Source organism: Podarcis cretensis (assembly GCF_951804945.1).
Source record: "Podarcis cretensis genome assembly, chromosome: 11".
Taxonomy (NCBI): domain Eukaryota; kingdom Metazoa; phylum Chordata; class Lepidosauria; order Squamata; family Lacertidae; genus Podarcis; species Podarcis cretensis.
The window spans coordinates 38,745,855-38,773,170 of NC_137180.1; the positions used below are offsets into that span (position 1 = coordinate 38,745,855).

At 42.3% G+C, this 27,316-nt stretch overlaps 1 protein-coding gene across 1 annotated transcript in view; it reads right to left on the reverse strand.

The window, feature by feature from the left end:
* The window catches only part of PIK3R1 (phosphoinositide-3-kinase regulatory subunit 1), a 66,171-nt gene extending 40,036 nt beyond the window's left edge, over positions 1–26,135 (reverse strand). The window contains exons 1-2 of the mRNA XM_079995486.1: positions 25,968–26,135; positions 15,927–16,663 (exon numbers count right to left, since the gene is read on the reverse strand). Of these exons, the coding sequence (XP_079851612.1) occupies positions 15,927–16,260 (334 nt within the window). The 5' untranslated portion in view covers positions 16,261–16,663; positions 25,968–26,135. The remainder of the gene's footprint in view (positions 1–15,926; positions 16,664–25,967) is intronic.
* Between the last annotated feature and the right edge of the window lie 1,181 nt (positions 26,136–27,316).

Sequence of the window (27,316 nt, forward strand, 5' to 3'; positions counted from 1 at the left end):
CAGTGCACTTATTCCTAAAATAACTGAAGGCAACACCGCCCACAGCACCTGAGCATGTACTTTGCACACGATTTTTTATTACACTGAATCCACACAGGCAGTTAGAACAAGTTGTACCCTAATTAGCCTTTCCCTTGAATCTTACAGCAATGTACAAACATATGCACCAATTAAAGCTGCTTAAAACTGCGCTGATGTGGCAATTAATCTATTGCGCCTCATATTGCTTTGCTGCAGAAAGAGAAGTAACCCTCGGGGAGTGGATCTTATTTTCTTGTCCACCACATTTTCTTTCCTGTTCCCCGCATGCTGTTTTGTTTTTTAAAGATACTTAACATTGCAGGCCTCTCCATGTCTACGCATAAGTAAGATCCACTGAGTTTGATGGGACTTACTCTAAGGTAAGGGCATCTAGGATTTCAGCCAGTCACTTCCCTTATACTGGATGCCTTGGTACTGCTTTCTATCTCTCTAGTATAACAGGCATACTGTGTAAATAGCTATCTTAATTATTTGTAGGAAAGGGTTTACAGTTTGTGTTGTGCAAGCAGTGCTGTCATCAGAGGCCCATACAAAATAACCTGAACACACTGAATGTGCTCTGATAATGGTGGTGGTCTCTGAGCTAGTGCTGGGAGTCACTTGCTGTGGGGCAGATACCAACAATGGGTAGAGACAGGATCATCTTTCCCCCCACTCAATGGGCTACCAGGAAAGGGCAGGTAGATTGTGCCCTAACTGGTCACTTTCATAGAGCTTCTGTTGCCATAAAGCAACAGAAAACTCACTTGTGCATTTTAGTCATCAGTTTCCCTACTACGGAGTGACAACAAGGGTACTGCAGCATGGAATTGGGTCAAATGTGGTGTTAGGGCCAAACTAAGCATATGCTTAAACACATATCATCTTTGGTCCCGTATAGGTGGCATCTGAATTAGCACAAATATTATGCAGGGCTATCTGGTTTATCATATTTTGTTTTCCAGTTACCCTGTATGCACATATATTCAAACCTATCATAGCAGCATCCAAACACATGATAAAAGCATAGCTTGAAACCATGTGTGAAGTAGCCGTAAACTGCTTACCATAAAGCTCACTGTTAAATTGACAATGGACTCAGTGAGCTGGTCCACATGTAAATGGTAAATCGGCTGCTCATTTGTGTCAACTCCCTCCTCTGTGTGTTGCACCAGAAGGCAGGAAGGGGGACCCAGAATGTTGTGAATTGCCCTGATTATTCTGAGAACTGCCCTGAGATCTATGGGTATAGGATAGTATACAAATTTAACAGCAACACCACCAGCAGCAGCTTAGCACAGCATGATAACTGGATAGTGAAACCAGCAAATCTAGCTGTTCTGTTACTATCGACATTCTTTATTTTCAAAGCTGCTCAAATACTTAAGAAACATTGAGAACAAAATGCCCGCGCTTTCTAAAAGTTAGAAGAGAAAGGTATTCCAGATCTTCTCAACATATTTGACTTAAACGTGTGTGTGTTTTTTTAAAAAAAGCCACACACACACACACACACACACACACACACACACACACACACATCATATATGCCCAAATCCTGAAGGAATATAATCTTGAGCCCAGTACAATAAATTGGAACCACATTTAATCCTACTTTCCTCCAGTAACATTATAGTTTCCTTACACTATAAACACACTATACCTCAGCATTTGGGCTCTCTGCCCTCCCCCACCCCCAGTGTGCTGTAATCTTGCCAGCAGACAAGCTTTGCTTTTAATAAGTTGATCTGCCAACTTAAACAGCAGTCTCCTAAGGCAATCAAATAATGAAACACATGCGCAAGTGTTTGCATGTAATCTGTCAGAGGTTTACTCACCCCGACACAAATGGTTTCCTCAATATTAGCTGTTATATAAATGTACATTCACAACCCTTAGGTACTCAAAAAGCACACATATGTTCCATCAATCTCTCATTTACTACTCTTCCTTCTCCTCTTCGTTCCTTCCCCTCTTCATTTTTTTAAGTTTCATGATTTAGCAGAGAGAGAAAGAGATAGAAAAGTCAAAGTACAGAACCTTGTACAGAATCTGTACATAGGAATCCAAAGAGAAATAAGACTTCTATCAAAAAAGGCAACAGATGACGTCAATAGGGGCTGGTAGACAGAGGGAGGCAACTGTTCCTCCATGAGCTCCCCAGCTGCTGTTCCCCTCTGTTGCCACACGGTCTGTTCTGGGGCCCCTAACTCTGGTGCAGTGGAAGATCACCAGTGCTAAAATGAGATTCAATTGCCAGTCCACTTGGGGTCAGAATGTGGGGTGGGGGTGAGGCATTACTTTGTGCTTCACCTCAGGCAGCAAAATTTCTTGGGCGGTTTCTTACTGTTAAGAACTGATTTGTTGCTTTGTCTCTTCTTCCCTAAGAAACCAAAATAGTGAAATAAATAAATAAAACCTTAATTTGCTGTTTCTGTGGAAGAAATTTCCCATACTGAAGAAACAAGCTGTTCCAACTTTAGAAGAGTTCTTCCACAGTAAGTGTGCAGTGAGAAAAATATAAAACAGTCCCTCAAGTTCTTCACAGGTTAAGAGGGGATATAATCCATTCCAGCTCCTTGCTACATGTACCAGTATAATACTGTATAGGCATCTGCAAATGCACATTTACTGTCTTTATATATATATATGCATTTATTTGCTGGTCTGGGCCTTTAAAGTCCTACATGTCCTAGTATTTAAAGGGCTGCTTTCACCCATAGAAACCTGCTCACCAATTTCTTGGTGTCCTGTCTAAGCAAGTAGCTTCTGGAGAGAGGACTTCTTCCACGATAGCACCCAAATTATAGAACTCCCTCCCAAGAAATATTTGGCTTGTGCTTTCTTAGGTGCTGATGCCTTCTGTGTTTGTCCAAGTCTTCAATGGCTTTTACTGATGTTTCAGACTTATTTACTGCTTTGGTCTAGCTTTCACTACTGACCTCACAGTTTTATGTCCTGGTCTAATTTTGCTGTTTAGTGTGGTGGATGTGTTCTTATGATACCGTATTGTTAAAAATGTAAGCTAGCTTGCAGCTGTTTGGTAAAAGGCAAAATATGAATAACATAAATAAAATGTTTTATGCATTTGCAAAATCAAATTTTGAAGTAATTCAAATTTTTCCTTCAACCACACGAAATCATTCAGAGGTGATTCCACGTGACATTTCTCTACTCATGCTCTGGAAGCTGCCAAGCGCATAAAGCTGCTTTCACACGAGTTAAATGTGCACAAGTTGTGCACAAGTTGTCAGGAGCTCGTCCTACACTCGAGTAGGACCCTGGTAGAGACACAAACCCAACTGGCATGTTCTCTTCCTCCTGGTCATTCATTCGGGAGCTTCAAAAGCTTTCTTCAGCCCGAACATCACAGTGACCGATGCTAACAGACACTGGCACACTTAGCGATCCACAGAATCTTCACAGCTTGCGTAACAGACCTCAGCAACTCAGCATTTTGGCTAATCTACTTTATATACAAACACACATGGAGCACTGCGACATGGCTCCCTCTCTCTCTAGCATCAGACGGGGGGGGGGGAGAGGACAATAGTCCCATTTCACGGAACACAGTAACACAAACATCCTGTCTCCTTCACTTCCCACTCTGTGGAGTCAAAACATACACCGTCATGTAATAGACAAAAATCCCATGACTGAAATCATGGAGCAGGAATTCTAACACCTACTGCATTCTAACAGTGTTCTTAGATGGAATCTCCCAAAGGTTTGGGATAAACTTTTGTTTTACATAAAACAAAGTACTTCTTTGTGCACCACATAGTCAAACTAGGGAACGTGTTCTTCCAGGAAGCAGTGATGGCTGCCAGGTTGGATGGCTTTAAGCAAATTCATGGAGAAGAGCGCTTTCAATGGCTACTAGCCATAATGGCTATGCTCTTTGTCCACTGTTGGAGGCAGCAATACTTCCAAATACTAGTTGCTAGAAATCAGGAAGGTGGAGGTGGAAGGGGGAGTGTTTCTTGTGCTCATATTCTGCTCCCTGGTTTCCTACAGCTATCTGGTTGGCCACTGTGAGAACAGGTGTTGGACTGAATGGGCCATTGGCCTGATCCTGAAGGCTGTTCTTATGGCTATAGTGCAACCCCACAGTACTTTCTCAGACAAGATTCCCAGGTTAAACAGGCAATCCCGGATAATCTTCGTTGGTCTGATCCTATTTTCACTCACGTTAATGAGGGATTTGGCTGACGACCTTGGCAGGAGGAAGATGACAGCTTGCTCTTTCCTGTCTTACTCTGAACAAATATGGAATATTTGAGAACAAAAAGAAAGTTAAACACACCCTTAGCAAAAAAAAATAAAATCTTTTTTTTTAAGCATTTCAGTGGTAGTTATTTACGAAAAAGATAATTCAACCTTGCAGATTAAAAGGGTGAGAAATGCTGAACATCAGGCAAATAGCACAAACGAAAAAAAAAAAGTTAATTGGTTCCTTCTCTTACCTAAATATAATAAAAAACCTTCTAGTTGTGAGTTTTGGAGGAAACATCTGGAGAAAACCCTAGACCAGCCTATAACTGTCTTCCCCTCTGGTGCTTGTGGGGAGAGTTGCACCAACGTATGTTGGCAAGAATGCTCAAACATCATAGATATTTACACTATCAATTTGGGTCCCCCCTTTTTTTGCTTCAGTCATTCAAATGGTGGGCATTTAACTTTAACGAACAGCTTATGAAGGAACCTTAATTATGGCCAAGCTCACAAAAATTACGAACTTGTCTCCCGCTCCATAAAAAGAGGGGGGAAAGTGCCACCTCTCCTAAATTGCAAAATCTTCCCTGCCCAGATGCCTGGAGGCAATTCTTCATCACCAGAGGCAAACCGAAAAGTGGCTATTTACAAATCTGGGAGCTGCCAAGAGGCAGTCAGGGTGGAGGCAGCAAGGAGAGCGTGCCAGTAACCGCTGAGAAGTGATGATGGGACCCTGAGTGTGTCAGTCAGAACTATGCAAGCATATAGTTGTCAACCACCTAGCATTCTCCAGTGATGCCAGCAATACACACTGTGGGTTCCTAGCAGTTGCACACTTACATAGTGCTGGCTGAGACATCCCCTGAAGAGACCACCTTCCCTCTCCATCTGACTGTTAGGCACAGGATCATGCCTTCTCTCTCAAAGTGGCCTGCAGTGCAGACACAATTCTGACCAGCAAACAGCCTTATTTGCTGAAAGCTGTCTGGAGTGGTCAAACTAGTCTGTAACCGTTTTAAACGGGTACATTCACTGCAAGGTCCTTTGAAAAATGAGTGAGGACAACTGTCAGTTTATTAACAACAAGGGGTCTTAAAAAGCCCATGGCATGTGTTGCAGCTATTACCATCTCACTGGGTACAGGCCCCAAAATTATTACACCCCATTAGAATTCATTTCTGGACCACAAATAATTAATAGTAAAGATTTTTGTTAGCATCAGCACAAAAATATATCCCAGAGAGGAAACTGCGAAAATACAGAACTGGTGGCAGTTAAGGGTGGTTTTTTAAAAGCTTGTTTTTTCCTTTCTTTTTTTACCATCACTTTGCAGCATCAGTGCACTTGAGGAGGCCCCTTCCTGGATGAACAGAGGTCCTTTAAAATCTAGATATCTGATTTAAAAACAAGTAGCTCTTGTTATGTACCATTGTATGACTGAACATGCATTCCTCAACACTTTCTCCTACTAACAAGCAAGACTACTAACAAGCCCATAGAGAGGTCAAGTCTCAGAACTGGATTATGCTAGGAAAAGCCCTCAATAATGCTTTTCATAAAAATGCTTATGCAGGCTAATTATCAGCTAAATTATTCCGGATTTGGAACAGCCGACTGGATTTGAATTGGCAAGAACTCTAAATCTCTTCTATAGTCCATGTTCAAAAGCTTAAAATCAAACAGCAACCATTTCTGAACCTTCTCTCTCTCAAGAGAAGAAATAATCATAATTTATAAAGCAAAGAATAGCCTCCCCCCTTTAAAAAAAGACATGTACTCATGTTTGCTGTGGCATTCTGTGACAATAAATTCCATAATTATTGTGGGAGGTTTAGCTTACTTTTATTTGTCCTGAATTTGTGACTGATCAATTCCACTGTATCACTCTTATGTTCTAGTGTTTGGAGACAGAGTATTTTCTCTCTCATAATTCTCTCCACACTTTTCATAATGATGAGTTATCTTCTTCTTTTGCCCCCTAAACTCAGCAGCTGGAACTTCTCAAGCCTTCCTTCATAGGTGATGGTCCACATACATCCCTTCATTCTTTTCTCTCTCTCACACACACACAATCGGTTTTCTTGCTATACAATCAGCAGGTGCTGTCAGTGAGCTTTTTGCTATGAACCAAGGATCTCATGAACAATTTCAACCAACTTGGACACCATCAGCATCTATGTGCAATCAGGAACTTTTGTCTCACGATGCACCACTTTGCATGTGCTTAGGCTGAAGTTGATATGAAGCTGCACATCCATAATGTCTAGAAATATCTCTTTGCTGTCTGCTTTAGTGTTGGGTTAAAAGCATGAGCAGACCCCAGTTTAAATATTAGCTCAGCCACAAACTTGCTAAGTGGCCTTCAGTACAGTTTCTCAAGTCTTAGCATCTCTTCTCATCTGTAGTATGTGGAAGAATAAAATTGGGCTGCCTTGTTGGATTTTTGTTGTTGCAAGGACTACTAAGATTAAGTATTCAAGTGACTGTTTAAAACTGAAGATTTACAGCCTGATACACAACACTGACAGGAAGCTCTTAATCCATTCCTGGCCCTGTCTGGAATTCACATGTTGTCATTGCTCGCTCACAGTTGAGACCAGGATGCAAGCCCCGCTTCTCTGAGTATCAGTTTCTCTTTCAACAAAAGACAAAAGCACATGTATGGGAATAGCTCTGAGTTGTAGTAATCAGCACCCTGCTTTCTTACACAAAGGAAGAGCAGTCATTCATTCACTTGGGGAGTTCTATGTCTCTTGCTGCTGGTTAGAGAAGACTACTAACTGTTACAGCAAGGCATGCAAGTAAAAAAAAAGAGACCAGTTTTGACTCTGAATTACATGAGCCACAGATGCAAGATAATGAGTTGGGTTTTGCTGCATTTACAGTGCAGGGCAATGATGACTAAATCTCTGCTTGTAACAGAAAGCAATCGCAGTGGCGCAAACTGTGTCGTTCACCTGCTCACCATTCATCATGAGATGTCCTATGATGTTCAGTTTAGCAGGCAAGCAGCTGTGTGAGCTTCTGTACTCACTGCGGCAGTGATTACTTTTGCCTCCAGTGACTTGCACTTTGAGAAAGCAGCATTGTGGGGTTTGCAGCTGGGAGACTCAAATTCAAGAACTGTCTTAGGGTCCACTCTGGGTTTATCCTGAGAAATGCAGTTACAGCCCCATAGATAATAGCGAGTGCAGCGGAGGGACTATCAGCAGAAGATCAGCACGTTGAAGGCATCAGTTCCCATCCACCTGCTTATTCTTCTCTGTAAACGCTGTCCCCTGTATTGGGATGATGAAGGATTTCCTGCCTTTGCATTGTGAAGGAAAGCTCACGTTCCCATATAATGTCTACCTTGGCTCCTTAAGCCACATTATAACTTCAAGTGAGCCACACCAAAGTCACTTCCCTGTACAGCTAAATTTTACTACAAATCTCTAAACATCTTAGGCTTATCTAAGCTTGGCTCCTCCTCTATTCCTCATTCCATTTCATTCTAATATCAGCCATGACTGGCCTTCTAATATTTGTATGTGATACATTCAGTGACGGGGGTGGAAATTTTCCCACTACTAAAATGCATATGCCAGAAAATTGATTAGTAACACAATGAAAAGATTGTATACTATGCAATACTAGTCAAATTACACAGCTCCTGAACTGTATTGTTTCAAGTGAGTCATTCCTAAACACGCATGCATATATGGTGTTACCTTGGTTCTTGAAGTTAATCTATTCCAGGAATCCGTTTGACTCCTGAAACCGTTCAAAAACCAAGGTGCAGCTTCTGATTGGCTGCAGGAGCTTCCTGCACTCAAGCGGAAGCCGCGTTGGACATTCGGCTTCCAAAAAATGTTTGCAAAACCGGAACACTTACTTCCGGGTTTGCGGCATTTGGGAGCCAATTTGTTCGAGAACCAAGGTACCACTGTATAACAAAGCTAAACACACTGATTTCTAAGCATGCTAAAATTGGCCTAACAAGTCTTTGGTCCCTTCATTCCTTTCCTTAACCAGTTTCTTGAGTTGTGTGTTAAAATATTTACAAGCATTCAGAGAAGAATAATTTCCCAGTAAAGCTTTGAACGAAGCATTTAGTCAACACTAAGGCTGTCATTCTATTAACATGTGCTGCTGAGCGTAAGGTCAATGGGACTTATTTCTGAGTAGACATATACTGCAGTGCAGGTGTGGTTTACTGACTTTTCAGCAATCAACCACACAGTTCAATTCAAATACTTCTGGGGGGGGGGAGGACTGTGATATGTATGCAGCGTATTAAATCCCAATGTTGCACTGTGCTTTTAAAGTTTTGTTTGCTAAATAAATGCAAGTCAAACAAACATGCTAATCAACTCCAATCTATTCAGGGCATCAGAAAGTTTGCTGGAAACTCCATTCACTGGATCCGTTCAGACAACAAAAAGGCACAGACAGAAGAGCTCTTGGTCTCTGTCGCAGCTGTGGAATTCCCCTCCCCTTGGACGCAAGCCAAAAAAACTAAGCATATTTTTTAGAAGCACTGTAAGACCTTTGTCTGGGCTGGCTTCTGGGGTCAGGGTTTAGTCAACATAAGTTTTTTTAAAAAAATAAAAATAAAATATGTTGTGTTTTATTTGATTTTATGTATTGTTATATAGTGCACTATCTTTGTTATAGGGCAGGATGAGAATTTAAAGAATTAGGACATGGCATCTGAATCTTTCTGTTTTGAAATAAAAATTAAAAGCTGGCTGGATTTAATAAAGCAAACCCAACCACTCCTTCAGTACTGTCAGTATAATGCCACAGAATGCATAAGCCATAACCACTGCTAAATACTTAAAGTGCAACACAAATGCCCTTTTCATTCCAGGCTATTAAAATAAGGTAATTCCTCAGATTTCAGCCTTCAGACTGATTTCATGGTAATTCATCATGGACACAAGATTTTAAGCAAGATACACATGCAGAAAGTTTTATGGCCAGCTGCGCTGCAGACATCTGCGTTCTTTCACAAGAAACTCTGTATCTGTAAATGGCATTAAGAAAAGTTTTAAGGGGGCATGGTGGTACAGAATTAATCATTTCTTGGCAAGAAATTAGCAGCTGCAAATGACCACGTTTTGCAAAAAAACCCAAGTCTTCCTTTATAAGTAAACCCCAAGTGAAAGACTGCTAAACCTATAGACTGTGTCAGCAATGCGCATTACCACCAATTAAGTATATCCTTCAATTTTGTATTAGAAGTTGGGTGGGATCGGGGTTTGGGGCTGGTATGCAATTGTCTATTTTAACACAAGCAAGTGACCCTAAAAGTAGACAAGACGACAGGTTTTGGCTTTCTTTTCATTTTAGCAGGAGTTATAATCAGATACACTACTAGGTTGGAACCATTAGATACAATATTTAAATAAGATGTCTGTCTTGGTTGGGTGGGGGACACACACACAAAGACTGGATTTCATTTTGTTACTTTCAATCCATCAATTACTTGTGTGAAATGTTTTTGGGACTATGAGTATTTACCAGCAGATGGAGTCAAACAGCAGTCAGAGAAGTTCTGTGGCATTGAGGGGGGAGTGCTTTAGCCTTTTAAAAATAAATAAATCAGTTGTTCAAATGTAACACCAAAAATATGCCAAGCAAACTGATAATTCCATCCCTTTTGTGTGTATATTACTTAAGATTAATAGCTACCTAGAAGTCCTTTGATAAATCAGCCATTTAGCCCTTAAAAACAACAACTAGTGAACAGAAACTTCCTAAACAGGTAGACATTTTAGGAGGCATATTGAAATGTCAATCCATTTTTCAACAGTATTAATGTAAAAGTTGTTCAGAAGGTGTATTACCATGTCTATCTATATCAGAGTTCCCCAAACTTGGGTCTCTTATCTGTTTTTGGACTAAAACTCCCTAGCTAGCAGGACCCACCCTGTGGAACAGCCCTCCCATCACATGTCAAGGAGGTGAGTAACTATAGAACCTTTAGAAGTCATCTGAAGGCAACCCTGTATAGGGAAGCCTATTAATGTGTGAAGTTTTATTGTCTTTTTATGTGTGCTAGAAGCCACCCAGAGTGGCTAGGGCAACCCAGTCAGATGGGCAGGGTATAACAACAACAACAACAACAAAAATTGTAATAATTCCTTCCCCTTTTCTTCTTCTCCTTAGGAATAAAACAGCCATATATATTTGTCTGTATGTACACATACACACACACATGCATCCACACACCCCTCTTCATTGTGGAGTTCAGAATTGTTAGCATGAATACATTAGCCCTCTTTAGGGATTAACAGTGTCTAACTATACAGAGGCTACAGGGTTCAGGAAGTCAGCCCCACGTCCCTCCATCCTGACATTCCTGCATTTATAGTGTTGAATGGGCTTATTATCCCACTTCAGATCTTCCTGCTCAATGTGGGAAGGCACGGGGTGAAGGGGTGGAGCCAACATGTACATCTTTGTGCCTCCTACACAGGTATTTAGAACACCTGAAGAGAACTATTACCTCCGTGGGCAAACATGTAGATATAGCCCATTCTTGGATTTCCTGCACATGTGCAAGTCCATGATGTACAAGTCCATGATGGGATACCAACTTCTCAGCTACTTTGTTTGATTGCTGTTTTAGAGTACAGGGATCAAGATACATATTGAAATGTGAGTTAGGGCAGGAGGTTACTTGTAAATGTCACATGTTTTTAAAGCACCTGGCTTTGCAATATATTTCATGGATATACCAACACGTTTGGGGAATCCAAGAATTCCCCACTATCCTGGCTTTAGACAACTGCCTCCCACAGAAGTATCTGTACAAATATTGAAGAGACTTCATATATTATTTCACATCTTTGTAAATAATGCAATAAACTTTTGAAACATTTTCTTTCTGGGTCTGAAAAACAGCAGTAGAGATTTTTCCAAGCTGAGATATTGTCACTTATCTTTTCAGAAGCTTTATTTCAGGAGTAAACAACCAACCCCACTTGCTTTGCTGGGGAATCAGACCAGTAGATTGCAATGCCTCTTAAAAGAAATACAAATATGCTGTAGAATAGGATGCTGTTTCACAGCGTTGAACTGTCAATTTTCAATATTTTACTATCAGTAAAGACTCCTGATATTGTTTATTTGTACAAGTAGCCTCTCTCCCTTGAGGAAGATGTCCCTAGGGATTATCTGAATTCTTCTGCAGGGTGCTAATAATTGCATTTCCCTCTTTGTGCAATTCCCAACAAAAGACAGAATATACATAAAGACCATGCTGTTCAGCTTTGTCGAATGTTGTCAAATGGAGAGGTGAAACTCACAAAGATATGTCCTCCCCTTCACCGCTATGTCTCTCCCTCTCCCCCCAAGGTTATTTTGGAAACTTTTTACCTTTGAAAATATATTTCTAATATTAATTGGTAGGGCAACCACCATACCCAAAAATGATTTTTGTATGTGTGTTTGTGTATGTGTAAACACATAGAATAACCAATAAACGTCTTAAAGGTTATACAGATTATTATTATTTTTTGCAAGAGGAGTAATAGAAGTGCCCTCCATCTTGCAACCATATGATTATACCAGCACTGATACTCACACAAATGTTAGTGGAGTAGAATAAGCACGGGGGGGGGGGGGGGGGGACTGGAAAGGGAAACATACTGGGGGAGGTATCCAACAAAAATTTGCTCAGAATGGATGCATTGAAACGAACAGGATTAAGTTAGGTCCATTAATTTCAACGGGCCTCCTCTGAGCAAAACTTAGTTGAAGACCATCCATACTTCTCCAGTCACCCCAATTCTCTCCCCACCCCCAGTAATGACCAATTATAAACAGCACTGTCTACAAAATTTCAAGGGGATGTTCCTGAATTTCATCCATAAGTTATGGCTATTTGGTTACCAGAGCAGTGTGACAGCCGGTTCCTGTTGGCTAAATTCCTTATGGCTCCAATCTGAAAAGAGAAACCACACCATGTGGGCGAGTAATGTGGTTTCTTCCAAGACCAGCATCCCTGGAAGAAATGATACTGGTGTTTGACATAACCACACGGTTTCCCCATATCACATAATTCCTCTTTCTAGATATGACAATAACAGAAAGAGTTCTAAACATGGGGAAGCAGTAGCACCCATCATTAAGATGTTAAATTGGCCCTTACTGTCAAGCTGTACTTACATGAGTACACAGAGATCCTAACCTCAGATAATCACTGGAATTCCCAATAACTACCAGTAATTTTTATTTTAAAAACGGGGGGTTAGAAAGAGGAATTTCATTTTTCTGCAGTAAGGCTAAACACTGTTATTATTTAAAAAAGTGTTTTGTGGCATCTTAAAGATTAATGCATTTCTTATGTCACATGCTTTTGGTAAGCAAGGTCCCCTTCATCAGATGGGCGAAATGTTATCCTAAATTGCTATATACATGCAAAGGGAAAGGATTGTAAGCAATGAGGTCAAAAGAACATGAAAGGGAAAGTGCAGACTGATACTTATGTTAAAAGCTTATGTAGGTATGTAGAACCATTCACAAAGCAAAACAGTGCTGAAGATAACAAAGATCCTGGAATGGGTAAGCCAGTTACTAATTTGTTAAGTAATTAGGGTGCTACAAAAATGTTACTTTAACTGCAAAAAGGCTGAGACAAAACTGTTGAAAACAATTATTATTTGTCTTCCACAACCCCTTAAGAATTTCTATGTTATGTAGTCTATGTTATTTAGGCATACATTAAATTGCTTTGGTTAGCATTATATATTTTAAATCCTAGGTTAGTATAGAAAATTAAATTTGAAAAAGAAAACATTTCTGTTAGCTAATTAAAGCTCAGCCGTCCTCAAACATAGTGCACAAATTTCAATCACATCTGTTGATTTCAAGATATGTATGCTCACAAAGACAAAACACTTGTCTGATTAAGGAAAGAGAAGTGTTCCAAGTATCAAGTTACTAAGTCTGATAAACAAAAGCAGAAACCCCAAATAAAGCTTGTTTTGTTTATGGGAACACATGTTAAAAATAGTTTGGGGAAAAGGTACCATGGTGAATATATCAGTGAGAAACCACAACAGAGGCCTAATCTGTAAACCATACAACTATGTTTTCATTTTCAATTTGACTCCAAGTAGTACAGTAAGAAACATCACTCCTCATGTGCTCCCTCTCCTACTGATGGAGCAGTATGAAAAAGTTAAGCATGGAAAATATGAACTTGACCAAATACAGTCAAGCAAGCTTTACATCAAGTCTCCTTATAGTCAAAATGCACTCTAATGGGCAGAACAATGGTTTATTATCCTGGGAAGGTTCCTGTTGGTTTGCTGCCCACATTCATTTGGACTATATAAAAGATTAACCATTTCATTATCCTGGGAACAGAATTTCCACTTTTAATAATTTACACTGTGACTCCAGAAAAGGAAAGGCACCAGTGCTGGTATTTAAGCACCAAATATTTTCCCCACACCATAGGATCCAAAGGCATTTCTTAATATCTAATATGTAAGGGGAGATTATGTTTTCGACATAAAGCTGTAGGCAGCCATATTGTCACTACTTTGTGGAACACTCACACAGTTGTGAATTATTCCCTCTGTTGTTCTAAAACAGCTCTATTAAACATGCAAGGTGCTTACATTTGCCATGTGTAAGAAAGAGAGCAGAAAGTACCATGTTACATGTTTCCACTTTCTCTTCTACTTTGTGGGCATTCTGCACAACAGAACCTCAGAGGGAAATTCATTTATGCACATGCTGCTCCCCAGGCAACGTCAAAGGAGATGGATGTACACAGATACATGTAGCCACAGCCATCTCTTGCAGTTCAGTTCCATTCCACTTTGCCACCTTCCCATCAGCAACTACTTTTCTGAATCAAGCTTTAACATTTTACCATTCTGTACTACTTTGGGATTTTGGTGGGCAGGCGGGATTCAGGGGTCCATGAAAGGTGAAGATGACAAACACTGTTACTCAACAAAAAAAACACGATAAAGATTCACGTTACGTTAATTCATTTAAAGTAACAAAAATGATTTCCTAGTAAGTTACTTCTGTTGTCACACACACACACACACACACACACACACACACACGAGAGCTTGAAGAGAGAACATGACGGTCTAGAAGTCACCAAGACTAAGGGTTGCATCCAAGTGGCATCTCTCTAATGATGGAAGACTCTCTGATCCATTGGAGCTTTCCAACAGGAGAAGATGAGAGTGAGGCAATTTCCAGTGATTCCCATGCCCCCCTGCAAGTACCAAACCATCACCCATGCTGTTCCAGAGGGTCCTCCCAACTCTCTGGAGCAAATATGGGGGGCATAGACTGTGGGGAGGTGAAAGAATTAGTGAAAACCATCTCCTTCCCAACCTCTTTCTCTTACATGTATATATTTCTTACAAAAAAAGTTGATTGACCTGGCTTTCAATACCAGTATGCCTCAGAGGACAGCAAAAATACATTTAGGCCCAGACCAAGGCATTTTGCTGTCTGAAGCAAAGGACAAAATGGTGTTTCCCTCAAGCAAAAACTAGCTGGGCCAGCAGTTGACACTTACATTAATACTAGTGATAAGATGGCATCGTTCACTGGATCTGAGGCAGCAGGCCACATTTGGGGGGGGGCAGTGGAAGGACTGGAGGAATCTGGAGGAGCAGCCATGGGCCACTGCAGCAGCATCTGTCATCTGAGACAGTTGCCTCATTCTGCATGATGGTAGGGCTGGCCCCTATTACATTTAAAAACCATGTATTTATCTGAATAAAGTTAGTGTATATTTTCTTAAATATTAAGCTATATTAGCAGAACTGGCCCATGAATACAACCCAACAGTAGCAGTGATATTTTATTTCTATCTATAGTCGCAAGTAATAGTTTCAGTGATATGTGTGGTTACAACTACTCAGGTGTTATTGAAATAGTTATAATTCATGTATGCAGATCATACATATTGCCAAACTCCCATCAGCCTCAGGCAGTGCAGCCAATAATCTTGGGTGATGGGAACTATAGTTCAGTATCCGGAGGCCATCATGTTGGTGACAGCTGCTCTAAACTGAGATGTTTATTATCTTAGAATTCCCCTGTCCTATGCGTTAGATGAGCAACAGGGTTTGTTTTTTTTTTGGGGGGGGGGTTACATTCAGGACACCCCTTCCACACTTGTCTTGAAGAGAACCCCTGCTTTTTGCAGAGGATTCTGTAGATTTTCAAGAGCACAGCACTGAAGAGTACTAGCCAGATCTCACCCTAGCTGACTTGACAACATGCCCTGAGACTCAAAAGGGTAAAATGTTATAGAGGAAATTCGGTAGTAATGGAAAATGTATCTTTAAAGAAAACTTGTTTGCCGTTACCAACATTCTTACTGAAGTACCACAGGGTTCTCTGGAACACAGTCTGAAGGCAAGTATGCTGAAGTACTTCCCAAAACCATTATGGTTTTTGCTATTTTATGGTCATGCTGCACAAGGGCAATCAAAATGCAAGGAAAGCATGAACTCTTTTCTAGTCCAAATAGGAAAATGCAGTTGTTACAAAGTGAACATGGTTTAGAGAAATACGAATAATAATAATAATAAAGCTACCAGTGTTCTGACCAATTTCAATGACTTACCATTTGCAGTATCCACTAAATATTCCATAGAATAAAGGTTTGGACATTGAACCACAATGATTAGGGGTGGGGGAGAGTCACTACTAACCTGGTTGATCATTGTCTGTTCCTACTCTTGCTGGACTTGGTGCCACAGGAAGAGGTCGAACAGGCCGAGGCTTTGGAGTTGGGGGACAAATCTTTTTTCTTCCGATATATTCTACGTAAGTTCCTGGGAAGTCCCCCCTTTCTCCAGTAGTTTCGTTATAACCATTCAGCCAACCGATTTCCTCAGGTTTCTCTTCTTCCCCGTCATTGAATCCAAGGGCCACTAAAGTACCTTTATTCACAGTTAAAATATCTCCCAGGTGTAAGTCAATGTCTTCCTCTCGTTCTTTTTTGTAATCGTATAAAGCTCTGTACTGGTATCCTTCTGCACTCATTTTGGCAAAGGTCTTAACATTCAATTATTTTAGCGAATAACAGCAACACAGTGCTACTCGGTTTTATTGTATATACAGCGAAAGAAGTTATAAACAGGGGAAGTAACGTGTCAGTTAGAAGGACTGTAACACAAACATATAAGAAGCACCAGAATCTGTGGCTGTACAGCTCAGGCTGTATGTGCGTCTTTTACATTTAATCAGTGAAATTTCAGAAGATTGGACTTTTATCTATGTATAGACTCCCAGCTAGTTCCTTTTCAGGTCAGCTTGGCACTTATGGGCACAATTTTTCAAGGTGGGCTGAAAATTACTCCTTGCTGCACCTCCTTCTGATGTACTTGCTGGAAAATGTTCACTTTTCTTAAACTTTTTGCGGTGGAGTTCTGCACGCATACTTCACCTACGGAGGAAGAAAAAAATTCAGACATGAAATTAACGTAATTACTCCCATTCTCACTGAAGGCTCTAACTATGGTAAGCTCAGGTTCTAGTGGGAAATGTTTCAGAAACAAGTGTGCTGGCACGGAACAAAAATTAAAATGGAAGACCTGACAAAACGGACTTCAAACTAGAACTCCAAGGAGGTACGCCAACCCAGAAAAGAATCTACTTGGCACCAAGAGGAAGCTTCTACACAAGCACCCCTCTTTTCGTAATATAGATAGGGGGTGAGCACTAACAACTTCAGTGCACATACTGAAAATTAGTTTCCAGTGCGCTAGTTCTTGTAGTACTGCCTCTACAATGGAAATCAAGTCCAGTCTGGCGGGACAGAGCAAGGTGGAACAACATTGCTTGCCTGGCTTCTCACTGAGGAGGTCACTGCCAGTAACTGAGAGGAGCACACTAGAGTGGAAATAAGTATGATGTGGGCAGAGAGGTGGGGGCATCAGGTTGACAGCCCCCACACCTTGCCACCCTCCCCACCATCTCGCCTTTCTCAGTTACCAGCAGCGACCTCTGCATTGGGAAACCAGGTGAACAATGCTTCCGCATTCCAGTCCAGGGGTTGCTAGAATGGATAGTTCAGTTGGTTGGAGCGTGGTGCTGATAATGCCAAGGTTGCAGGTTCGATTCCCGTATGCGACAGTTGCATATTCCTGCATTGCAGGGGGTTGGACTAGATGAACCTCGGGGTCCCTTCCAACTCTATGATTCTATGGGAAGTCCCCCTAATAAGTGCTCATCCTTAATGGCCAAGTCACCCCTGCTCTCTGTTTGGTGCACTTCCACCCCACCCCTCGCAAATTACTGAATCCCTATTTCATACATATTTTTTTTACAGAGGAGCTTAAATATCAGTATCAAACTTTATTTCAGTCACAGACCAGCATAAGATAAGACATACGGATAAACTGAACACATAAGACTTAAAACAGGTATGGGATAATGACTGGCAATTAAAAGGTGAATTTATCATACATGCTTAAAAAGATAGAAACAGGGGCAAACAGTTAAAAGTGATGATAAGGGAGAGAACGTGAAGGCACACAGGTCTTTCATCTTAGGCCTAGTTTGTGGCGCAACCATCCTTCAACGAATATCCATCATGGCAGCGCAGAATCTAGTGACTGAGTATGGACAGAGGAGCTTAAGTTCTAAGACAGGAGAAGGCAGGAAAGGGGCTCTGGGGCTCTTATCTTTAAAATCGGCTATACTCCTAGGGGATCAGTGCTCTTCTCCCTACTGGTCTACCTTCTCCAATGCTGAGGGCAAGCATGAGAAAGAGTGAATTAAACTAGGGTGGGTTTAACCCATGGCATCCTCCCAAGCTTGCCTTCTTGCTTTGGGGTGGTTCTTCTGAGAAAAGAAGAATTGCTCGAACACAAATTGATTTTATGCATGAAATCACGTGCCTCCATTTTTTATTCCCTCAGAAACTATACATTTAACAGCAAGGTTACAATTTTTCTATGAAGACTTTAACCTACTCCTTTCATATTTTGATGTGATTTCCCACAGCTTTATGTAACTGTACTAAAGCTAGACCACCTAAGGAGCAGTATTTTGTCAGGCTGGGGGAAGTGGTAAATACTTAAATTAGACCTGGAGCAAAAGACGAGGCTTGAACATTTAAATCATGTTGGTGTGATTACGAAGTTAAAAAAGCAATACACTGCTGTAAAATACTATAAATATACACACTAAACACTAGCTTACAGAAATCCAGAACAGTAGGTGCCTTATAAAGTTTTTATTATTTCACCTGTTATTCATTCTACAGCTATAGAAAAAGCTAAATTCAAATCATAATCTAATTGCTGCATTGCTGTACCAACAAGTGAAAGCATTCACTTAAACAGTGAAAACCTTTTAAAGCAAAGAATAAAATGTCTTAAGGGGGCTATGTAATTCTAGCAGGTGAGACTATTTACAGGATAATATTTTTTTTATACTGCCACTCTGCCATTTGCTGCAAAGTATAATGAATAACGGTTATGTGAAAATTCCAACTGATGGATTAATTCTGCCAAAGAAATTCTCTGGAAAAAACCCCGCTCTATCCCAGTTGCAGTAGGATCACATAACACAATTTTTGAAAATCTGTATTTCATGAACTATGGCTCATAGTAGAATAGATGTGGTATCGAATCCTACATTTTCAAAGTCACAGAAACCATTTACACATGACCTAATAATTCTAGGATCAAAACTCCTTCAGTAGAGTTAAGGTTCTTACAAAGTCATTCATGCATCAAAAAGCATGAAAATTATGAGTTAAGGAGACAGTTTTGTATTCTGCACCAAAGGCAGTATACATGTTCTGTACTGTGACATACTGTCTCTTCATGCATCTGAGCCACACTGGGATCAGCTGCACTAAGTGGGGATCATTTTCAGTGCCTATCAGCTGATGGGAAATGAACCTGACCCCTGCTTCATCCATTTGAGCTAAGTGTGGTTTAAATTCCCACTCAGCCATGAAGCTCACTGGGTGATCTTGGGCCAGTCACCATCTCTTAGCCTAACCCATGGGTTGTTGTGAGGGTGGATTGGGGAGGAGAACCATGTACAGTCATACCTTGGGTTACAGACACTTCGGGTTGTGCAATTTTGGGTTGCGCACCGCGCCGAACCCGGAAGTACCAGAACGGGTTACTTCTGGGTTTCGGTGCTTGCACATATGCAGAAGCGCTAAATTGCGCTTTGCGTATGCGCAGAAGTGCCAAATCGTGACCCGCGGTGCTGCAGGTTGCGAACGCTGCGGGTTGCGAATGTGCTTCCCGCACGGATCACATTCGCAACCCGAGCATCCACTGTACACCACCTTGATCTTCTCGGAAGATAAAGGCGGTATATAAATATAATAAATAAATGAAAATAAAATTGGATGTTTGGATTCAAACCACAGCTGCAAATAGACATTCTTTATCTGTAGCATGCTTTTAGCAAGCACCTTTGAAGTTATCGCTTGATGTCACAATGGGACAAGTGAGTACCTCCCACACCTGGTCAAGGTGACCTGCAGAGGATGGTGGAGGTTTGGATCTGGTCCACCAGCCAGAAAAGGTCCCCTGCCTTACATGGTCCTCAAGTTTCTGGGTGTTGGAAACCAAAGAGCTTTCTAATATGTCTCCTGAATTTGTTCTTAGGACCTGGCCTGGGTTCACACATCATGGTAAACTATGGTTTACCATGACTGCTCATATTGCATCTACTCTGCTGCTCCCTTTGCTTAGCACAGAGAAAATAAATGTGAACCAGGGCTTACATTTGTTTCTCTCCAAACAAGCCACAAACAGAAGCCCAGAACAAACCTTGGCTTCTGCTCATGGCTTGTCTGAAGACAAGGAAAGCATGAGTGCTGGTTCACATGTAACATTCAGACAGCACTCTGCTTTGTTCCCACCCAGCTCAGTAAAGGAAGGAGTGTGACGAGCATGATTTGTGGTATGCCATGGTTTGTTATTGACCATGGCTTACTGTTCTGTGAAAATAGGGCCACCATAGAAATGTGGGAAAATTAGAAACAAAATAGAATCTCACACAAACAAAATATTGAAGCTCAAGATACTGAGATCCAGAATAGTGATGGTACCACTGTTAACTTCTTTTCTCCTACATCCAGCACTTTGCTTCTCTATATACAAATAACTTCTTACCAAATATTTCAGTGAAGACAACTGTACTGCTATTATCACCAACTGGTCCATTAATAACACTGGTTGAATGATTAATGATGACAGATACCTGATGACTGTATTAGTGAGTTCACAGGAAGAAGAGGAATTATGTGAAGAAACTTGTAGCACAGATGGCTTCACAAGCAATAGCAATGACACAGATTCAGTAGCATCAGAGGATAAAATATGGGGAAATATTTCTCAATATAACCAATGGTTACTAATGGATGTAAATGTTTACTAAAAGTTATCATCTTTTTCTATATCTAGACCTGCAATGTGCAGTTATGTATGAAAGAAGAAAAATGGAGCACAAAGTGCCATATCTCTGTCTACCAATGACTGGCAAATATATTGGAAGTAATGATAACAGGTCCTTTGGTTCTCATGATCTTAAAAACATGGGATTTTACACCATGTTTACTCTTCCATGAGCCAGGCTTCATAATATATGGGGGGAAGTGCCTTTTGATCCCTTACATCTTCAATGCACTGAGGAAATGTTAGTGAAGACTAATCAATAAGGACAACCAATCATCATCCGTCAACAGAATTATTTTCATGCATGTTGTCATTTGGCTGTGTGACTGTAAGCCAAGTGTAAAAGAGTATTCCTGTGCATATACACAAGGTCAAGAAACAGCTCTGCACAAGTCGCCATCTATCAATGTACTTAAAAGGTGAAACTATTGGAAAGAAAAGAGGAGAAACAGACCTCCTGCAAGTACAATCCCTTCCCAAACTCTTACTTTGGTTTTGTTAGTTGGGTATACAGTACTGACTGCTTTGATTAAACAAGAATTACATTTGAGAGCCAGTAAGCTCTGTTACAAGTGCCTATACCCCCTCACGTCTTCTGTCATTCTGTTACACTCCTCTCTGCAAAGCTGCCCTTTTGATTCTGAAGATGCCACAAGTTATCAACCATCCAAAGGCACCATGTAGCATCTCTACAAAGCTCTTCTCTCACTGTACTCCAGCCTTTCTGCTGTACTTAGGAACCCACGAATGAACATGCAGTATCACTACATGCTAATTTTCTCCACTCTCTGGTATCTGCAAAAAGAACTTGACAAGAAGGGTAAATGATGCATTGAAAGAATTGATATGCTACAAGAGTGCCAGCTCCTTGGGGCTGAGGCACTGTGCCCCCCCTCCCCCGCATGCACGACAACTGGATGTCGGATCAGGTCCCCTCGGTCCTCCGGAGAAGGTGGCGCCTCCAAGTCACTTGACAAATGCACATCTAACAAAGCCCACCACCAAAACTCAGTGGTAAACCTCTTAATAAGAAAAAATATGCATATCAGTAAATATATTTACTGATTACACTCAGTAAACAGCCTCTAATAGAAAAGAAAACCACTTTCTATAGATACAGCATGCAGAATTTTGCACAGCATTGCCACTGCACCTATGGGATTGTGCTATTGCCCAAGCATCAGGCTCGCCTAGAATGCTGGACTAGATAAGCCTTTGATCTGATCCTGCAGGGCTCTTATGTACTGTTGGAAGCTAGCCAAACATCTTACATTGGATTTAGACTCTTGGAGTATAGTGGTGGGGAGGTAAGGTTATGTGCCTCAACATGCCCCCACTAAGGAACTGAACACTTCGGCATTGGCTATGAAAGTCTACTAATAACTCTAGAACTTTCACACCTATGCCTAGGAACACATCTGGAACTGGAAACAAGGGGGAATGCACCGTAAGTATTAATTAAATTGTTCTACAGTGATTTCTGTGTACATTGTTTTCGTCACTAATTCTTGCAACAAACAAGCAAGTCCACTTAAACACACCTTGACTTGAGAGTCTGGAACATCGCCAACACTCAACTAAATATATACACAACCTGTGCCAGAAAATTAACACTTCTCCAAATATCTCAAATGCTTTGAAATATTTATTATCACGCTAAGAAATAGTTTCAGCTCCACAAGTGCACAAGTTTGTGAGAAGGCCTACTCACTTTGTTCTCGTTGACACAACCATTTTGGCACACTGCCAATTAGAGTTCTTCTCTAAACACTGTAAAATATGTCTAGTTTGACCTATTTCCCCCCTCCCCACCAGTAGAGAAAGATAGCACAGCCCCTCCACTCAGCCCAACAAACTTTCAGTTAAATCTGAAAAGGGAGGGTTGCACTGTAGATACAATACAGCAACAACCCCCTTGAACCTCAGGGTTGACAATGTATCACATGTGAAGCAAATGCCCCAAGTCGCTTTGTTAAGTGCTCAACTTCTCTATACCCATGTACTGTATTCCCCAAATGCAGCAGTTTCATTTTGCCTTTTTGTTATCAGCCAGTACAAGTCTGTATTGGAAATCAGGGCCAAGCAATGGTCTTGCCCAGCAAACCTCTAGCTGTTAAGCCTATTCTCCAAGACAGCAAACTGATGGATCTTACCAACATGGCTGCCATGCTCCAATACTTCCATAATACAGAAATACTGCAGTATTTATACCAGCAAGTGATAGGGTACAGATCAGCCTCTGGTTTGCAGTCAGTTTGAGAACAGGAAAGAATCTCTCAGGATAGACTCAACTGTTTGCTTGACCAAGACATTTTAGTATGAGTTTTCTGCTTCTGAAGTTGTCCTGAAGAGCTATTCGCTCTGCCTAAGACATCTTTATGACCTTACACATTAAGCAATAACTTTTTAAAAGAACTATTTACTTGTTACGTTTATTCTTTGTGCTATTAATGTGTTCCACAAGCCAATCACATTTTAAACAAAATTAAAACACTGTCTCCAGCCATTATTGTAAACAGTCCTGTACTAATTATAGGAGCTTTTAAAGAAGTTAGAATGCAATTCTCTGCACATCTATTCAGAAGTAAGTTCCATGAAGTGCAATGGGGCTTACTCCCTTATAAGTGATTACAGCATTGCAGGACAATCCAAGTACTATATGCAAACATTATTATGATCTTTTAAATAAAGTGGAATTGGATTTGCCTGATCAAGAAGCAGAATGCCCATTAAATTTATGTGGTCCAGATTTTATCCTTCTGTAGCTTACAGGTTTTAATCCTGAGGAGTAATGGGATTCTTTCTTTATAGCAGTCCCTCTACCTTAGAACAGTATACAGTGGTACCTCGGGTTAAGTACTTAATTCATTCCGGAGGTCCGTTCTTAACCTGAAACTGTTCTTAACCTGAAGCACCACTTTAGCTAATGGGGTCTCCTGCTGCCGCCGCGCCGCTGAAGCACAATTTCTGTTCTCATCCTGGGGCCAAGTTCTTAACCTGAAGCACTATTTATGGGTTAGCGGAGTCTGTAACCTGAAGCGTATGTAACCTGAAGCGTATGTAACCTGAAGCGTATGTAACCTGAGGTACCACTGTACTCTGACTGTAGAAGTCATTCCCAGCTCTTCTGGCCAAAATTATTTAACAAACTGGTACCTTATACTTGCAAAGCATCTGTTCTACTATACAAATTTTTATACATTAAGACTACAACTGTGTACTTACTGAAATAGAAGTAAGTTTCAATGAACTCAACAGAACTTGCTACTGAGTAGACAGGCACAGGATTGCACCTGTGAGTGTCATAGCCTTAAGTTATAATAGCTCCTCCTGTCGGCACCACAGAGATTTTACTAGGGTGTTGGTTTTTTGTTTTGTTTTGTTTTCCCTTATACATTCAATTAATTGGTCTGTATCCAACTATGTTCTACGCACAGTAGACCTATTGAAATTAATAAATAAGTTAGTCAAGTTTATTAATTTCAGTGGGTCTACTCTAAGTAGAGATTATGTTGGATACAACCTAATGTCTTCATTTTTTTTTTACATTATGGGTACCACACACTGGATTTTTTCTGTTGATGAATTAATAAAAATATAACCCAGCAACACACATCAAGTGAAAATGCAACACCCTGCTTAATTCCTTTTGCAATTCCTTTTCCACTTGTCATCTGAATGGCAAGAAATTTCTCTGCCTATTCAAATGGTTCTATGCTTCTTATACCCTCTTTTTTCAGTGTGGGCACGTTTTAATCCAATGCTTAGAGGCAAGGCAGCAGAAAACCCAAGACTTTCCTCTCCCCTTCCTGAACTCAAATCCTTCAACCAGCCATTTGTTCCTCCAGAACCAGACACTTTCCATTTCCAGGAAAGACACAATACACCAATAAGAGCTATTTTTCTAAAATGCCACCAGTAAATCCCAAAGCAAACACAATGCAGCACTCTCGATAGCACAAGAAGTTCGCTTAACAGCTCATTACACTTAACTGAAATGCAGCTTTGGCAACACAAGCTTCATATAATATCTGGGCTATGAATTCAACAAATTGCATCTCTGCTTCACATTGCATCTAATTAAAACCAGTAAGTCTTCCTGTGTATTCCGGATAGGGTAGTAAGAGTTTGCTTACTTATTTATAAGAGAAATTAAAGTTTTTCAAAATAGTAAAGACAATACATGTAGAAAAGAGCAAAGTTATGTTGAACAACATTATGCAAATTCGGTACTTATAATATGAATACATTACAGGAGTGCGGTGGGGAGGGGGGGTTTAGCCTTCCAACACATGATTAAAATTCCTATCAGGAAAATGGTGTGAAGCAATTTTCCAGATTAACTTCCGTGGATTGCTCGCTTATCCAGAGAATGAGATTTTAGTGTCAATATTTAGCCAGCTTTATTTAGCATCAACCAAGTCTAGCACCTGGTGCTCCACTCTTGCCATTGCACACTGTCTAGACCAAGAAGTGCCATGTACTCTTTTGATTTGCTTCTCCACATAAGCCAGCAGTGTGGACTTCCTCACGCAGCACAGCCGCTGTGCAAAGTCCAAAGGCAGAAAAAGAAAGAAAAAGGAAACGTGTTCAGATTTTGAAATATAAAGTCAGCGAGAGGGTTTATTCCTTCCGGGTTTTTCAAACGACCTGTAGCCGATTGAGAATTCGCCTAACCGCGATGCATGCAGTTCAGCGCAGCTTTAACTCTGTCGGCCGCCAGCAGCACCCAAAAAAGAGGGAGGCGAGGCAGGGAATACGAAATATTTAACCCGGCAATTCCTCCCTTCCTCGCACCCTTCCCAGTCCCCAGACCTTGAGAGTGGAGGGCACCTAGGCTGGTCTGGGGCTGAGGAGCGGGGCTGCCATAAATGCAACCTCCTGCAATCCTGAGCGCCCTTTCCCCGAGAAAGCATTTTTTCCTCCTTCGCAAGCTAACCAGCTGGCGCGGGGATCGGGTCCCGCTGCTGCAAGGACGCCGCTCCGCTCCAGTTCAACTTCCTCCAGCCAAGCCAGCTGGGCAGGGGAGACGGGAAATGAATGCAATGCAAGGCTTTCCTTGCTTGCCTGCCTGCCTGCCTGTCACCGGGAGGGGAAGAAGCCGGAGCCGCGCGCAAGAGAGAGAGACAGCGAAGCCCCCCTTCAGGCGGCAGGAGGCCTCGCGCCGCCGAACAGGATGTCTGCAGCGCGCGGCCAAGCGGCGTCCCGGCCCCGCCGCCGGACTCCCCTCCGCACGCTCGCTAGGCCGGCAGCAGCGAGGCAGGGAAGGGAGGCGGGCGGAGGCGAGGGGACGGCGACGCGGGCAGGAAAGGCTCTCACCTTCGGCTGTCACGCACCCGCCCGGGCCCCAGTCGCGCGCCCTGCAGCCAAGGGAGAGAAGCCGAGCGCGCCAAGCCTCCGTCTGCGCCTGCTGCTGCTTCGCCGCCGCTACCACAGCAGCCCTCGCTCGCCGCCGCGCTGCTTCCTTCGCCTCAGCCCCAGCCAGCCAGGCAGCCCGAGCCCAGCGCAGGCTGGCGTCCCTCCCAGCTCGCCTCTCGCCCCGCCTCCGCTCCCTCACCCCTGCCAACCCGCGCCAGGCCTGGCCGACCCAAGCGCCGCCTCCCCGCCCAGCCAGGCTGCAGCTTCTCCAGCTTGCTCTCGCTCTAGCCGACGCCACAGCTGCCACCGCAGTGGCCGTCCGCTTCCCCTCGGGCTGCTTGGCGGTTCCTCCTCGCCCTCGCGGGCCGAAAAGGTTCCTCTTGCTGCAGCCCGCCCCTCTCCCTTCGGGTGGCGGGCCGGAGGAAAAGAACCGGCCATTGACCCGCTGAGATGACAGTGAACGATATGGAGGGAGGGGGGGAGGAATTTTAGGGGGGTGTGGAAATCCCCAGCGCGCGCCAAGGGGATCGAAGACCAGCCAGGCGCCTTTTTTTCTCGCTCAGACGTTCCTTCCCTGCAGAATGGGCGCCTGGCCACACCGGAGTCTAGGCTCCACATCACACGATTTTTTGCACCCGCATTGGTCTATCGAGCCCCTTGATAAGGCTGCCAGCTTTTCCTCTGGTAGGCTCCTGCGCCTTTCACGACTACCTGCCATTTGCACGCCTCTGTAAATGGGTGAGGGGGCTCCAGGCGCTGTTGGGCTTCCATAAGCTTCAGCCAGCATCATAGGAGAGCCAACTCGTAGGGGCTGAGGTCCCTTCGGCCCACCCAATAAAATATTTGAGGGGGCCATCCCCAACAAAGTTGATGGGCATTGGCATGCAAATGGTGTGCATGTGCCACATCTTGTAATCGGTTATGCAAGACAGAGCTTACCTGCTGCTCCCCCTGTGGACGTCCGGATTGCAAATATGGTCGGTGCGGGATGCATGTTCGCAACCCACAGTGTCTGCAACCTGCAGCGGTGCATCTGTGTGATTCAGCGCTTCTGTGCATGTGCAAAGCACAATTTAGCGCTTCTGCACATGCGCGACTGCCATAACCTGAGAAAATGCAACCTGAAGCATCTGTAACCCAAGGTATGACTGTACTTAAGATGGCACCCCTTGACCAGCATGGACAGTGGGCAGAGGCAGGGCCAGCCCACCCATTAGGCAGTGGTCAGGCGGCAGGATCTGCCAGGGCAGCAGTTCCTGCTTCCAAGGAATGCATCATTGCTGCAGCAACAAAGGCTGTGGGGTACTCCT